This window comes from Lynx canadensis, chromosome E2 (genome assembly GCF_007474595.2).
Source record: "Lynx canadensis isolate LIC74 chromosome E2, mLynCan4.pri.v2, whole genome shotgun sequence".
Taxonomy (NCBI): Eukaryota; Metazoa; Chordata; class Mammalia; order Carnivora; family Felidae; genus Lynx; species Lynx canadensis.
In genome coordinates, this window is record NC_044317.1 from 51,800,943 (window position 1) to 51,817,443 (window position 16,501).

The 16,501-nt window shown below is 62.4% G+C and overlaps 1 protein-coding gene across 3 annotated transcripts; it reads right to left on the reverse strand.

The window, feature by feature from the left end:
* Positions 1–792: 792 nt before the first annotated feature.
* On the reverse strand, positions 793–9,247 carry BBC3 (BCL2 binding component 3). 3 transcript variants are annotated; one of them, XM_030298728.1, is made up of 4 exons: positions 9,163–9,247; positions 5,053–5,341; positions 3,388–3,578; positions 793–1,008 (listed from the first exon to the last, which is right to left on the reverse strand). In XM_030298728.1, exons 2-4 carry the CDS (start codon positions 5,324–5,326, stop codon positions 892–894), a joined length of 582 nt encoding a protein of 193 aa, XP_030154588.1. In that variant the 5' UTR covers positions 5,327–5,341; positions 9,163–9,247; the 3' UTR covers positions 793–891. The 3 variants fall into 3 exon arrangements, with proteins under 3 accessions (XP_030154588.1, XP_030154586.1, XP_030154587.1); XM_030298726.1 differs by lacking the exon at positions 9,163–9,247 and adding an exon at positions 7,915–8,199; XM_030298727.1 differs by lacking the exon at positions 9,163–9,247 and adding an exon at positions 5,760–7,356.
* Positions 9,248–16,501: the final 7,254 nt, after the last annotated feature.

Here is a 16,501-nt window from a genome sequence, read left to right on the forward strand (position 1 = left end):
CTACAGCAGCGCATATACAGTATTTTACAGGCTGGGCCATCCCTCCCCACTCCCAGACTCCTCCCTCTTCTGCGATTTCCCCCCCTCCCTGACTCCCCTGTCTTCCCCCCAGCGCTTCGCCCTGGGGACTAAGGCTGGGGCGGTTTCCGCCAAAATATCCCACCCCCCCCAATGAATGCCAGTGGTCACACGTGCTCTCTCTAAACCTATGCAATGGGATTGATGGGGGCGGGGGGTGGTCACGGGCAGAGCACAGGATTCACAGTCTGGGCCCCTCCTGGCCACCCCCAGATGAAGGTGAGGCAGGCATGCCCACCACCTGCCGGCTGGCTCAGGGAAGATGGCTGGGCGCTGGGCTGGGGCAGCCAATCAGACCCACCCCGTTCTCTGGCTCCAGGAGGCTAGTGGTCACGTTTGGCTCATTTGCTCTTCACGGGCCCCCTCCCCAGGAGGAGGGGGGGAAGCACCAGGGGCCTGAGGCCAGGCCCAAAGTGAAGGAGCACTGGGAGGGAGACTCCCCCAGTGTCACCCCTGCAGCTGGAACGGGCAGCCAGCACCAGCAGCCTTTCCTGAGATGGTGGTGGGCGGCAGAGGCGGGCGGCTCTGTCCCCACCCTCTCCGTCACCGCCGCCTTCAGACGCTCAGTCCGTCAGCCCTCTCTCCCCTGGCTTCTCCGCCAGGGACCCAGGAGTCCACATCTCCGTCAGTGCACCCAGGCCAGGCCGGGGCTGGGGCTGGAGTGGCTGCCCTGGCCCGCCCCTGGGACAGGCAGGGCTGGTAGTCCGGTATGCTACATGGTGCAGAAAAAGTCCCCCGCGCTGGCCAGGGCATCAGGAGGTGGGAGGGTCCTGCCCCCCAAGTCCCCGACGTCCACCGGGCGGGTGCAGGCACCTAATTGGGCTCCACCTCCGGGGCCCCGCGGGCCCTGGGTAAGGGCAGGAGTCCCGTGATGAGATTGTACAGGACCCTCCAGGGTGAGGGGCGGTGTCGCTGCTGCTCCTCTTGTCTCTAGGGAGAGAGGGAGAAGAGGAAGTTGGAGCGGGCTAGCGGCAGGGGCGTTGGGTGGTTAGGCCCGAGGGCAGCGAGCGGGGGAGGCACAGTCCTAAGAGCGATCTACAGTCTGAACCAACCCTCAGAGCCTAGGTACTCTTGTCGTTAATTGGGCCCAAGTCCCAGTTCCTCGACCACCTGGGCTCGGGTCGCCACCTCAAGGGACGATGGCATCCTCGTCTAGAGCAGAACAGGATGGAGAGGATGCAGACAAGACAGAATGCTTTCAGCGCAGTGCTTGCTTGGAGCAGGGGTGCCCCTCGTCTCCAGTTTCCAGAAAGTCACCAAAGTCAGCCAAGGCTGGGCGGGGGGGGGGGGGGGGGGGGGGGGGAGGCGGCAGGGGAGTCTGGATGGCAGCCTGTCCCGCCCTCCCCTCAAAGGTTGGCAAGTGGGAGAGAAGGGAGCAGGGAGCCCACGGTCTCAGCAATTCTATTTTTCTTTTTTAATGTTTATTTATTTTTGAGAGACAGACAGTTACAGAGACAGAGTGTGAACGGGGGAGGGGCAGACAGAGGGAGACGCAGAATCCGAAGCAGGCTCCGGGCTCTGAGCTCTCAGCACAGAGCCCTACGTGGCGCTCGAACTCACGAGCTGTGAGATCACGACCTGAGCCAAAGTCAGCCGCCCAACTGACTGAGCCGCCCAGGAGCCCCGGTCTCAGCAATTCTAGAACAATCTGTAAAAGGACAAGAACTGGGAACCACAGTTCACATTCTGTGTGGAGGCTGCGTGGAAACATATCCAGGCAAAGCTAACCCCTGCCCTCCTCCCCAGTGACAGGATGAAGGCTTGGGGTGGCCTCCAGGCCCCTCTCGGTTCCAAATTGCTAGCAAAGCGAGAACAAAAGATACTAGATACAAGAAAAGAGTCCCCACCGGTAAAAATTAAACGTAAGCTGTAGCACTCTCCCGCTCCTATCCTGAGTGCATGGCCGGGCCCTGTGCTTAAAAGCAGGGCCCACCTAGTCTCAGCCCCATGAAAAGAGGAGAAAGCCATCTTACAGCTGAGGACAAGGTCAGATAAGCCATCCTAATGATCCTAGTGGGTGCCAGGGTGTGGGATGCCTTGTACCAGCCCCTGCCCCCTCATTACTCCCTCCTGCAGCCAGGAGGTAGCAAAGGGGGCACGTCAGAATGACATTAGTTAAAAAGCCTACCAATGGCACACTGTTACAGGGTGCCACCTGGCACAGACATCTCTGTGAGCAAGCTGGCAATCATCTAGTAAAGCCGGGGGGGGGGGGGGCGGGGGGCGCAGCACCCGGGGATCTACCCTGGGGGTACACACAAGTGCACCAGAGATGGGCATCGTTTGTAAGACACCAAAAACACCACCAGCACCACCAGCACCGCCAAAAAAAACAAGCAACAAAAAAAGCCAATAACATTTGAAACATTTTTAAAAATCCTAAATATCCACCAGTGAGAAAATGAACAAGGATGCTATACGATCCGATAGAATGCTACACAGCAGCGAAAATGTATGAGCTAAAAGCTTCTTTGCCCCCATGGCTCAATCTCAAAGCACGATACAGGGAGGGGGAAAGTTTGGAGAGGAACACACCATGTCGTGTACATTAAGCCAAAAAGCATCCTACCAACCTAAGCACTGTCTGTGGCCTGATAAATATGTAGTGAAAGAATCAGCACCGGGGGGGGGGGGGGGGGGGGGGCCAGGGGACAAGCCAACTTGAGAGGTTTCCTTCGGAAAGGAGGAGAAGAGGGTCAAGGGAAGGGAACAAGGGGCTTCACAACATCCGGGTTTTGTTTTTCTTTCAGTAAGCAAGCCGTGCGGGTGTAATGTTCGGATTGGACAGAGCCGGGTGGTGGGAGCGCTGATATTTGTTATTCTCTATTCTCCGCTGCAGGCTTCACAGATTTTGTTTTAGAGGCCGAGGTGTGGGCTGGGGGGCGGGGCGTCCCGCGGGGCGGGGCTCCAGGGCCCGCCCCCCGCCGCCCGGGAAGCTGGGTGACGCGCTGCCGGCCGCGCGCCGGCGGGTGGGAGGGGCGGGCGCGGCCGCGCCGCCGCTGCTGACTCACCGGCTATAAATAGCCCGGGATATATGAGCCGCTCCGCCGAGCGCCGCCCTCAGTCCCCGCGGCCGCGGGCCACGGGCGCACCGCGGCGCTCGAGGCGGCCCGGGCCCCTGCCCGGGCTGTGCCCGCCGCGGCGCGGGCCCTTCGGCAGGTCCGCGGGCCCGCCGCCCCTCCCACCTGCCTGTCCCCGGCGCGACCCCGCCGCGCCGGGCGGCAGCTGCCGCACATCTGGCGGGGCGGCCCGCAGCCCCCTCCCGGGCGGGAAGTCCCACCTGCCGTCTACCCCTCCCCCAGCACTCACCCGCCGCTCGTACAGCGCGTTGAGGTCGTCCGCCATCCGCCGCAGCTGGGCCCCGATCTCCCGGGCCCACTGCTCCTCCTCCCCCCGGACTCCCGGGGCTGCCTGGGTGGGGCCGCCCGCCAGGGCCCCCGGGGCGCTGGGCACCGGCGATTCCAGGTGCTGCTCTGCCGGCGAGAGTGAGGGCTGAGGACCTGGGGAAAGCCGGGGGGTGGGGGATGGGGGCGTGATCAGCACCCACCACCCCTCTAGGCCCTGAGGTGTTCCCGAGGGGCCAATTAGCCAGGGCCCGCTTCTCCCTTTTCCAGCCTCCTGGTTTCCTTTCTACTCCCCGCCTCATTTCTAGCAATTCCGTTTTCCCCTCCTAAAGTCAGGTTTCTCAGCTTCTACTCCCCAGGTACCAGGAAGCAAGAAGTGGCCCGGAGGAGGCCTCTCTGGGGGCCACCTGTCTAGCCAGCTACCACCCCCACTACCCACGTTAGTCTGGAAGTCCTTCCTCTTATCCGACCTAACTCCTCCAAAACGGGACCAAATTTTGCCTGTTCCATTTACCAGACGGGGAAACTAAGGCCCACCCTAAGAAGTGGCCCAAGGTCACATAGGGATAAGGCGACTGACTACACCCAGTCACAAGCCTCAGGTCTCCTGCCCTCTCGTGTCCAACCACAGTGAAGCCACACCCCCCGGATGTGGCAGGGGCATGGAGACCAGAAGGCCAGACTGGCTGCCTCCGAGCTGGAGCTCGGGCCTGGGGGGGCTGGGATTCGGGAGATGCCTTCCTGCCTCACCCCCTTCTGAGCAGCCCCGAAGTCTCTTCCTCCCTCCTTGCCACACCAGGTCCTGGTGTGAGGGATCTCTAAGGCCTGAGATCGGGGCCTCAGTTTCCACACCTGTGACTGTGGGCTTGAAACCGGGTCCCCTCTTGCCCCCGCTGCCGGGGAACTCAGCCGGGGAAGTTTTCTCTCCCCTGACCTCCCTGGGCTTCAGGCACAGGGTGCGGGGCTTGGGGTGGAGAGAGAAGCCAGGAGCGTCTTCCCTGCCACCGAGTGTGCTCCCCGGGATGGGGCGAGCAGGGCACCACAGGGTTAACAGCCCATCCGGCAGGGGACCTTTAACCCTTCCCTTCCCAAGACTCACTTTCCCACTCCCGCCTCCCCCACCCCCACTTCCCCGCACAATGGCCCCTCCCCCTCTCCTCTCTCCACCCGGACTGCGGAGAGGGGCGGCCCTGGCCGGAGATGCAGATGAAGGCAAAAGGCCACCCTCCCCTAAGTCCTGAAGTGACAGTCCTCTCGCTCTGCCCACACTCTCCCCAACCACGGTCCTCTGGGAGGTTAAGGAGACCCAGACTAGGGGGGCGGGGGGGGGGGGGCGGTGCTGGGAAACAGCTGCTGCCCCAGGCCCGGAAAAGGCCGTGGGCTGCAACTCGGGGACTGCAGTCAGATTCCAGGAGGGACTTCCCACTCGGCCTCCCCCCTTCCCCCCCCCACCCCCAGCCTCCCACTCCTTCTTCCTGCTTCTTGCAACACAAAGACCACACTGGCCACACCCTCCCTGTGGCCCGGCCGGCTCGCCGCCTCCCCCCACTCGCTCCCACTTCTCCAGTCCCTCAGTGTCTCTTTCCCGGCTCCCAGCATCCCGGGGCGCCAGTTGTGGGGCGGCACTCACCGTCGGGGCGCGGACCTCGGGGCCGGCTGCGGGGACCCCCAGGCCAGCGGGGGCCCCCCAGGGCGGCGGTGACGGCGGGCGGGGCGGTGGGGGCGCAGAGGTAGGCGGCGGGCAGCAGGGCGGGGGCGGCGGGGGCGGCGGGCAGGCCGGGCTCGCAGAGGCCGCAGGACACGGCCGAGGGCACCAGGCGGCTGAGGGGAAAGGGGCGCGGGCCGTCGCGGGCCAGGCCCTCTACGGGCTCCGGGGAGCTGCCCTCCTGGCGTGCTCGGGCCATGGCGCTCCCTGGGGCCTGCAGGACAGGGGGAGAGGGGTGCGGTCAGCAGGGGAGTGCAGAGGGCACCAGGGCCCCACAATACACACACCCTACCTGGGGGACACGGGACACCCCCTCTCCTGCACGCGGCCATCAGCACACTTGGGGGGGCAGGGAAGCCCAAGGATGGCTCCCACAGAACACAGGGCCCCGGATGGGGGACTGTAGGTGTGCGTGATGGCCCCACAAGACACACACCCACCGAGGGTCTGATGCAGGGCACCTGGCCGGTGGGGACAGCCTCCCCCGCACATGGTGATGGGCACACATGAGGGACAAGGAGGTACAGGATGGAGACACAGCAAGTCCAAGGGCTCACGCGGGACCCAGATGGAGGGGTCTGTCAGGTGTGTGTGTGTGTATGAGAGCTGACAGCCTCACAACACAAACTCACCCAGCCTGGGAGTCCCCTGGGGGGGGGGGGGGCATGGCCTGGTGGGGCTAACTTCCGGAACACAGTGATGGGCACACACAGGGACTCATGCAGGACCCAAATGGAAGAGACCACGGATGGGTGCGAAAGGCCCACGGCACACAGATAAGGACTCACTCAGGACTGGCCAGCCTGACCTCCTCCCCCCTCATCTCCCACTTGCACAGAAACCCCGAGATGGTTCCAGCCTCCGACACTGCTACCCAGTGCGGGACGCGCACACGGTGGCCACAACGTGGACATACAGACACTCAGACCGTCCGAAGGCGTAGACACACAACGCATACTGGCTGGCACGACCCGTCCCCTCCATCCCCCTACACACACACACACACACACACACACACACACACACACACACACCACCAGAACCTCACATGCTGACCCACTGTTGATATGCCCGTGGACACACACACGCAACGCAGCCATCGCAAACACGGAAACACACTGAATAGGCACTGCCAGACTTTGCAAACGCACACGCCCCTCCCCCCCGCACACCCAAGAGGTAAGACCTACGCGCCCATCAACACGAAACACATCCACGGCCACATGCAGACCAACAGGACCGAAACACGCCCCCTTGTCACCAACTCTCAGCCCCCAGGACCCATGTACGTCGGGCCCCCACAGGCACAGGTCACCGGACCCAGATGCGTCACCACACATGCCGGGCCACGGCCACGGCCAGGACCCACGGATGCAGGCGAGCAGACATCAACTCACTCCCCTCCGCCAACTGTCAGCCCCGGACACACACGCACACACCGCGGCTAACTCTAATCCCACACAGCCCTGGCAACGCACACCTAAAGCACCCACAGAAAACACTGGTCTCACGTGACCGACATAAACACTACACACGCAGCCCACATGACACACATGAGCCAGCCGATCACAGAGAGAAGCCCCTCAGACCCAGCGCGCGCGCGCGCGCGCGCGCGCGCGCACACACGCACCTGGACAGAACACAGACACCGAGAGAACTCACACACGCGCCTGGACAGCACACAGACGTCGCATTCAGCACGCGCACCGTCACAAACGCTTAGCTGAGACACATGCCCTGGAGATGCACACACGCACACAGTCACAGACAGTCCACACCGTGGACGCAAGCCCAGCACATGGGGCAAGCCACACACAGACGGACCCACAAACACAGCTCACTCTCGCAGCACACAAACACTCCGTCCACCCGCCGTGGCACGCGCAGGCGACACAGACCCACGGAGTCACCCCCACACAGCGCGCGCGCGCACACACACACAACTCTCACCGAGACCCCCCCCCCCCACAGGTACAGCACACATAAACAACACCCACCCCTCCGGCAGGGCGCACACAGACAGAGCCTCGCATACATGAATGCACACGGGGACTCCAGCGCCCACGGCGACGGGCCACAGCCCCAACACTCCCCTGGACTGGCACCGCCACTCCCAGCAGACCCCAGCACAAACTCGGAGACAGGCACACGCACACACCCAGGCGAGACACCTGCAGATCCACAACCCCGCACACGCGCGCTCCCACGGCGGGCCCAGACTCCCCCCTCCGCTGTCACAGCACCCCCCCCCCACCCCGCCGCCGCCACGTGCGCCCGCCCCGCCCGCCAGGCGAGCGCGGGGCCAATAACCGGCTGTTGCTGGGGCGCAGCCCCCGCCCGTAGGAGCCGCAGACTCCACGGCCCGCGTGCCGCCCCCTGTCGCCGCCCCCAGCGGGCGCGCGCCTGGGGTGTGGCCGCCCCGACAAGCCGGGCCCCCCCCCCCCCGCCCGCCCCTCCCGGACTGCGGGGGCCGGGGCAGTCGGGGTCGACTCACTTCCCCGGGCCCGCACTGGCCGCCAGGGGGCGCTGCCGAGCCCGCACCCCATTGTTTGTAAACAAACCCGCCAGACCGCTGAGGCACCTGCGCTCCCGGACCCTTAGCGTCTCCCGCCCAGCGACCCCAGCCCAGGGTCGCTGGTGGGGTGGAGGGCGGGGAGAGAGGGAGGCACGCTGTGGGGATGCAGCGCGCCCCCACTGCTCTCCCAGCGCACTCCTGCCACCTCCTCCAGGGAGCCCACCCGGCCTGGCCCATCGCGGCCAGCGAGGACTCGGGGTGCGCACACTCACCCCGGGGGCATGAACACGCCGGAGGGGGCGGCGATGGGGGGGCGGGCGGCTTCCTTCAAGAGGGCGCGCCCGCCGAGCGCCGCTCGCTGCGACGGCTGCTGCTGCTGCTGCTGCTGCTGCTGCGGCCGCTGCTACTGCTGCTCTAACTGCAGTGGCGGCTGCTGTTGCTGTGGCTGCCGCTGCTCCTGCTCCGGCTGCAGGCGCGTCCGCGTCGTGGCCGCCGCCGCCGATTTTGCTGCCGCCGCCGCCGCCGGGCGCCCGCTCGCATGTGGCTCGCGCCGCGTCTCAGGCCGCCCGGCGGATCCCCGGCCCGCTCGGCGGCCGCCCCGCCCCGCCCCGCCCCGCCCCGCCCCCGCCCCCGCCCCCGCCCGGCGGGTCCCACGCCCCGCCCCCGCGTGACGCCACGGCCCCGCCCGCCCGCCCGCCCGCCGCGGACAAGTCGGGACTTGCAGGCGCGCGCCGCGCCCCCTACCTCCGCGCGGGGGTTTCCCTGCAGCCGGGGGCGGGGCAGTGCCTGGCCCCGGGGAGAGGGGGACCGAGGCGCGCGGACGGGGGCCCCGCCCAGACAGCGGGACAGCCGGACACCCACGCTGACACACTGACACACTGACTGAGACCCACAGACACACGCGCCCGGAGACGTGTACGCAGGCTGACCGACTGGCGCTCCGGGGTACACAAAGTCACGTGCTGACAGGGCCACGGGGACACGCCGACTCGCAGGCACACGGCCACGCACAGACGCACACCCCGGGCGGGGGCGTGGATGTGCAGACTCCCACACCGGGGCACACACACTCCCACAGCCGGGCACAAACGCGTAGTCCGGCTGGACGAGAGGGTCACAGGGACACGCAGACCGACACGATGGCGGGGGGTGTGTTGCACAAGCACCCGCACTGATGAGCGCATCCAGACCCACAAACTGTGTTCACAGACGTCCCCACGGAACAGGCACCCACAACCCACACACACACACACACACACACTCACAGGCTGAGAGCTTCTCAGGACATACGCACGCTTCCTGATAGGCGCAGCGGGACATACACACACACACCTGTCACAGGGACACCTGGACACACAGCGCGATCTAGGTGACATTCCCACTCCTACAGGGACACACGCAAACACGCCCACACCAATTCACAGCTGGCACGTTAAAACTGTCAGAAATGGACTTTCACAGACACAGATCGAGTTAGACATCAACAAAAATTGACCCCCGATACGGTCACAAAGTCACACCTGTAAAAGGTTCCCGGTGACTGGCCCACTGACAGGACACACTCTGGAGCATGCACACCTAGCCACACTTGCCACAAATCTGACGGGGCACCCAGGGAAGAAGGAAGCCCCAGGCACCTGACGGGGACATGCCCGGGCAGCCCCTGCACTGAGGTACACCCCTGCCTTCTGGCTTTCACTTCCCTTTCTCAGTTTCTCTTTGTCATTCTTGCCCTCTCTTGGACTTGGTGACCCTCTATCCTTCCCCCCCCCCCCCCCCCCCGCCTCCGCCAAGGGCTCCGGAGCTCGGTCTCCTGTACACCTTCAGTTCCGTCTATGTCCCCCCCACTCAGGGCCAGTGGCCTCTGAGTGCCCAGCACTGGGCTGACTGAGAAGGATGCCAGACCCGAGCAAAGGTGGGCTTCTCCAGGTTCTCAAATGTGGTTCCCCCGGGGGCCAGGTCCCTCCGTTTCCTAAGAGAAACAGGAAATGCACATCTCCTGTGAAATCTCCTGACTTGAGATATTGGGGAGTTGGGGGGGGGGCGCCTGGCTGGCTCAGTCCGAAGGGCAAGCAACTCTTAAGCTCCAGATCATGAGTTCAGGCCCCACGTTGGGTGTAGAGCTTACTCACTAAATAAATAAATACTGGGGACTAATTCAGCCTACCTTCCCTTCCTTCATTCATTCGTTTCCCTTTTCTTCCTCCCTTCCAGTGTTTTTCAAACTGTGGATCATGAGCAAACCATGGATTGTGAAATCACTTTTGTGGGTCTTGTTTTTACTGAACTTTATTGAGCTGTATTTATATGTAATTAACTTCACTCTTTTAGGTGTAAGGTTTGGTGAGTTGTGACTAATGCATGCTGTGTGTAAATGTGCGTGCACCACCGCAATCAAGATTCAGAACATTTCTTTTTTTCCATTTTTTAAAGTTTATTTATTTTGAGAGAGGAGAGAGAGCACGAGTAGAGGAGGGGCAGAGAGAGAGGAAGAGAGAGAGAATCCCAAGCGGGCTCTACACATCAGCGCAGAGCCCAATGCCGGGGGTTCGAACTCACAAACTGTCAGATCATGACCAAACCAAGAGTCGGATGTTTAACCCACTGAGCCGCCCAGGCATCCCAAGTTCCGAAACATTTCTATCACCCCAAATACTCCCCTGGTGCCCCTTTATAGCCAGTCCCTTGACTTGTGACTTGAGTGGCTCATGACCAGACTTAAAAAAAAAAAAAAAAAAAGAAAGAAAGAAAAGAAAAAGAATATCATTTAAAACTATCGTGAAGTCAAAGGAAAATGTTGCTTTGTGAAAAATTTCTTTATACATCCGGAATACATACCAGGTCACAAAGAGTGTGTGTTTCTGACCGTAAACCAAGTTTAAAGGTGTTTGAGAAACGCTGCTTTAGACCTTTATGAAATGAGATCATGCATGGGAGTCAAGTGAGTGCAGCGTCTGACACATAGTGAGCACCTCATAAATGTTAGCTCTTATCACTAGTAATACTAATTACTGTCCGTGTTTGTGCTGTGCCTGGCAAACCCAGCCCTGGGCTAGCTCACAGTCTATCCTTACTTACAGATCTGTCCCCTCCAGCTGCCTCATCTAAGACTGGACACCAGGAAGCCAGATGTGTTGGAATGTTAGAAAACAAAACAAAACAAAACAAAAAAACCGAGTGTGACGATTGGTGGGGAGAGAGGTGTGGGCCAAGAGTTTACCAGGCCATCAACATGGTCACCTGTTAAGATCCTTCCCATTGTCTAGTCCAGATCCTGTCCCAAATGCTGGCATCCTATCACCCCGGACCAGGGGTCTCAACCTCAAGAGCCATCGTTAGATAAGTGAGAGAAGTGCCTCCAGTGTAAGGCAACAGGGAGTAGTGAGGACTGTGGCTAAGTGGAGCAGGTGTTTTCCTTCTAGAGGCATAACAAACTGCGTGGGCAAAGAAAAATAAAGTTTGTGACTGGCTCGGAGGGCTGCCTTTTTGAGAGCCCCCTATCCTAGGGGCCCAGGGAAGGAGAAGGCCCCACCCACCTCCACCTCTACCTGGTCTCCTGAGGGACCAAGGGACTCTGTCTTCTAAGTTCCTGGAAGAGCATTCTGGGCCTCCTTCCAATCCTGCCTCTGGTCCCTGCTCCCCTGGATAGGAGACAAGGGTCTATTTTTTTTTGGGGGGGGGGGTGGAGTGGGGGAGGGACAAGGGTCTCTTAAGATGGGAGGAGTCACCCACACCTCTGAGAGAGAAACAGAGATACAGACGGAGAGAGATACTGACAGAGAGAGACAGGAAGACTCAGCTCAGGGAAGTGGAGAAAGTCAGAGACTGAGGGAGGGATCAGAAGGAGAGAACATGAGAGGGCTCAGGGGTGGGGTGGTCGACAGGGGACAGAGCAGGCCAGGCTTGGCACAGACCAGGGTTTAACCACCTCCTCTCTGTTTGGGGCCAAATAGGATTCCTTATCATGGAGGCTGTCACGTGATTTGTAGGGCCCTCAGCGACCTCCCTGACCCCTACCCACTAGACGCTAGAGCACCCCACCCTTTGTGACAATCACCAGATGTCTTCAAATATTGCCAAATATCGCCTGGGAGGCAAAATCACCCCTGTCTGAGAGCCGCTGGCTCAGGGAAATCAGTCAGGATCCCCAAAGCTGTGGCTCCTCCCCGCCGAGCTTGTTTGCAGAGCTCACCAAAGAGAATGGACTCCGGGTCTCCACGGCCTGAGTTAGGATCGCCAGCTCTGCCCACCTCTTAGCGGTGTGGCCCTGGGCCTGTGGTCTGGTCTCTGAACCTCAATTTCCTCATCTTTGAGTTGGGACAGCACAGGCCCCCGCCTCATAGGATTTTGAAGAGTAAGAAGGCCAAAAGAAAAAAAAAAAGAGGGGGGGGGGCGCCTGGGTGTCTCAGTCGGTTAAGCGTCCGACTTCGGCTCAGGTCATGATCTCACGGTCTGTGAGTTCGAGCCCCGCGTCGGGCTCTGTGCCGTCAGCTCAGAGCCTGGAACCTGCTTCAGATTCTGTGTGTCTCATTCTCTCTCTCTGCCCCTCCCCCCACTTGTGCTCTGTCTCTCTCTCTCAAAAATAAATAAATGTAAAAAAATAAAAATAAAAAAAATAAAGCTCTGGGGCCTAGTGGGTGATTAATGATACATGTGACCCATCATTAATACTGCCAGTGTGGGAGTCCATTGACTCTGAGAATCCCAAACAAGGATCTCAAGCTAAGACTCTCAGGTTGGGGCAGGGGTCTCAGACCAGTGGTCCACAGGCCAGCCACTGATGCGCTTTGCTTGACCTGCACGGTTTCTCATCTTGAATATGAATGCCTCAGGACATCTGGCTGGCTCCGTGGGTAGGGCAGGTGACTCTCGGTCCCCGGGGGCCTGAGTTCGAGCCTCACCGTTGGGCATAGAGATTACTTAAAAAATAAAAACGATTAAAAAAAAAAAAAAAAAAGCTGTGCATAAGAAGGCCTCTCGAAGGGACATTCAGCACAGTGAAGTGATAAAGCCCCCAGACTCTGGAGTCGGGCCGCCTGGGTTCAAATGATGACCTTGAGAAAGTAGCTTCCTGTCTCTGATTCCTCCTCTGTGCAAAGAGGGTCACCATGGGACCCAAAATGCAATGTGGGCATTGCATGTGTTTCTGTTTGTAGCGCACTTAGACGGGGCTCCCCCCCCCCCGACCCAGCCCCCGCCGTGGTTGCTTCCGTGGGAAATACTGGTTAAAGAAAATAGATAAAATAAATGGCCCCGCTGGTTTATTGCAGACCCACTACCTTCCCCAGGATCTTGTATGCCGTGCTGGGTAAGTAGATTTCTCAGCTCGGGGAGAGGGAGTTGGGAAGGACTTAACTTTTCACTGCAGGGGCTGAGTCCTGGCCTTCCACGGTGGGGAGGAGGGGGGGGCCTCCTGGGTTCCCGGGTGCAGCCGGCCTCCCAGGCCCGGAGGCTGGACCGGAGCCGGGTGGGGGCTGGGCGGGGGCGCCGGTGTCCGCAGGGTCCGAGCGGCCGGCGCGTGTGAAGGTTACCGCTCCCCGGCGGGGCGGGGGCCGCGCGCTGTTGCTGGGGTCTGCGGGGCCTGCCTGCGCCCGCGCCCCCCCTCCTTCCCGGCCAGCCAGTGAGCGGTACCCGCCGCCGTTGCCAGGGGAAACTCGCCGCCCCGTTACCCAGCAACAAGCCTGGCCCAACCAGGCGCGAGGACCCCCCAGGCCCCGCCCGCCGCTGCCCACCGCGTGCCCAATGCCAGGCGGGCAGAGCCGGCCCGGCTCCCGGAGACGGCGAGCGAGCTCATTGGCCGCCGCCGCGCCCGCCCGCCCGGATCCGGGGGAGCCCTCGGCGCGGGGGGCGGGGAGCCGGGCCCCGGGGAGCTGCCGGGCGCACGGCCTGCAAGCCTGCGGCCGGGCTGGGGTGAGGCCCGGGCTGGGCACCGTCCCATCCCCTCCCCCTCCACCCCGCCCCGCACTCTCGGGCGAGGATGGGCACGCGGGATGGGCTGGAAACAGGGGCCGCGCATCCCGTCCCTCCACCCCACCGGGAAGGTACGCAGGAGTTGGTCTTGTGAAAACAGGGACCACGCGTTCCCCTCCCGGAGGAGACCTGGGCGCCCTGACCCCACGAAGGCAGGGGCTGTTTGTCCTCCGCCACCCACCCCCCAAACCGGAGTCAGGCATCTTGAAAAAGAAGCTGAGGATTCCCTGTTACTCCGAAAAGGACCCAGCGTCCTGACCCCGTAAAGACAGGAGTGCCCCCCCGCACCGCCTCCGCCCTCTCCAAAGGACCCAGGCATGCCCATGCCCTCTGTGACATCAAAGATATGAGCCCCTTCACCCCAGGGGATGTTAGTTTCCTAGCCCCAGGAAACAAGGGCTGAGGGTGCCCCCGAAAGGGGACTCCAGGCCTGCCTGATGCTGTGAAAGTTAGGACACAGCATCCCAGCTCCCCTCCCAAACAGGGACTCAGGCCTTTGGACCTCAGGCCCTGAGATGCCTTAGAGCCCCTGGGCCTCCGGGGCCTCCGCAGTGGTACTGGAAGACCCCTCCTGGCAACAGGCACCAGACCCTCAGGTGTCTAACTCATCCAGATGACCACCTGCTCAGACCCAGGGTGCAGACCGCTCGTTTCCCTCCCCTCTGAGTCCTTTTCCCCCAGGGTCCAGCTTGGTCATCTCCCAAGACCCAGACATCTGACCCCACAGCTGCCCTCTGTACTCCCTGGCACTCACCCCCCCTCAGCCCCCCTCCCCCACACCAGGGTACCAGGCCTCACAATGCCAACGACCCGGGAGTCTAAGCCCCAAGTGTCTCAGACACCCTCCTCCCAAACACCTGCCCAGGTGACCCAGGACCTCACGGCGCTGCAGGGGGCCTCTTCCCAGTTCCAGGACCCTGGGATGCCCTGGCCCCCAGGTCTGGAAGTTCCAGCCTTCCAGTGCCTTTAGTTGGCCACCAGGGATCCAGGGCTGGGAGCCTCTGGCTTCAAGGGACCCTGATGTGAGTCCCCAGGCCACTCCAGAGAGGCTCAGATTCCTCAGTCCCCACCCCGGAGAGACCCACGGAGCAGAGCACCTAGCTCCAGACCCTGGTGAGCCCAGGTGCGGCCTGCCCCTACCCCGGTACCTGGAGGGGGGGGGGCGGAGTCGAGGATTACTCAGCCTCCAGAATGAGGCGATGACATCATCCTGGGGGGGGTTGACTAATGGCCGCGCTGGGGGGGGGGCGGGGAAGTTTACCCGGTAACAGCGGCTGCCGCATGGCCCCGCCCCCCCAGGAAAGGCCGGGAGCGGGAGGCATAAGCGCACACACGCGCGCGCACACACACACACACACACACACACAAACCCACTCAGCACACCCACCCCCTCCAGCATCCCACACTGCACACATCTCACTGGGGCAAGGGCAGGGATGGGGGCAGTGTTTGTGTGACTGTGTCTGTGTGCTGGAGGGTTCTCTGGAGGTCCGCGGGGTCAGCGGGCTGTGGGTCAAGGGGTTGACCTAGGAGGATGGTGGCTGTGTCCGGGTGCCTCGCGTGGGTGTGTGTGGCTGTGGGCACGCTATCACGTGTCGGTCGGTTGTGGGTGTCCATCAGACGATGCTGGTGGTTAGCGCGCTGCGTGTGTCCCACTGGGTGGCTGTGGCTGTGGGTCAGTGTGCTACCACAGGACGTCCTGGCGTGCTGTGTACGGGTGTGACGGGTGTATCTGTGCGTTGTTGCGGTCCATGTGTCGTTCGGTGCAATGTGCTCGTGCGCAGGGCTGAGATGGCGTGTGTCCGTGTGACATTGGGGCTGTGTGCGTGTTAGCGGACATGCTTGTGAAAGGGCTGTGTCACTGCGCCCGCGTGTTAGCGGATGCATCGGTGTCACTGGGGTAGCGTGCTGGGCATGTTGTGCCCCTGGGACAGCGTGTGCCACTGGGCTTTGCTCTGTGTGGAGGGCAAGGCGTGCATGCGCGTTACTGTTCCCGTGTGTGTCTGGACAGTGCCGCGTGGGGTGGCGCCCTGTGTGCGACACTGTCATTATGCCTGAAATGTTGTGTGTCTGTGGCCCTACCTGTCCCTGAGAGTGTGCACCTCTGGGTGTCACTGCGATGATTACGTGTGTCCTTGCGGTTGTGTTGTCGGGGCGATGTTGTGCGTCCACGGGACTGTATACACGGCCGTGTCTCGGCAGTGTTGTGTGATCGTGTGTCCGTGGGATAAATCGGCTGCGGGATCATGAGGGCGTCGCTGCCATCGTGTGCGCGTGTCACTGACATCGTGTGTTCTAGGGACTCAGTCCCGGGGATGGCATGTGTCTGGGCGACGTGGTCGTGGGTGTGAGGCCAATGCTGTGTGTCGTTGTGATTGTGGGTCTGGGCAGTGCTGTGCGTCCTGGGGCCGGGTCTGCTGCCCGTGTGATGCCGTGCGTCTCGGCGCGTTCCTGGTGCGTGTGTGTGTGTGTGTCGGTGTGCGTGTCACTGGGATGGTGCGTGGGGGGGGGGCGAGGCTGCGCGTCCCTGGGACAGCGCGCGCGTGTGTGTGTGTGAGCTGCTGTGATTGTGTGTCAGCGCTCTTCGCTGGGTGTCGGGGGAAGGTGCGCGCGTCTCCGGGCCTCCTGCCCGAGAACAGCGGCGCTGCTTTCTGATTGGCTGCGGCCTCGCCAGTGAGAAGCTCGCGAATCCTGCGGTAACTTGGTAACTCGGTAACTCGGCCGCGCCGCCGCCGCCGCCGCCGCCGCCGCCACCCCGGGGATGGGGGGTGGGGAGGGGCCCGCCCCCGTCGCCCCGCGCGCGCAGGCCCCGCCCCCGCGGGCGACCCCGGCCCCGAGTCGCCCCGCCGGCTCGCCCACCGCAGTGTGCGGCTCGGTCCCCTTGGCGCC

Coding starts and splice junctions, on each gene's coding strand:
- BBC3 (XM_030298728.1), bottom strand. CDS start 5,326: ATGGCCCGAGCACGCCAGGAGGGCAGCTCCCCGGAGCCCGTAGAGGGC. Junction 3,579..5,052: donor CCGAGGTCCGCGCCCCGACG/GTGAGTGCCGCC, acceptor GGCTTTCCCCAG/GTCCTCAGCCCTCACTCTCG. Junction 1,009..3,387: donor ACGCGCTGTACGAGCGGCGG/GTGAGTGCTGGG, acceptor CTCTCTCCCTAG/AGACAAGAGGAGCAGCAGCG.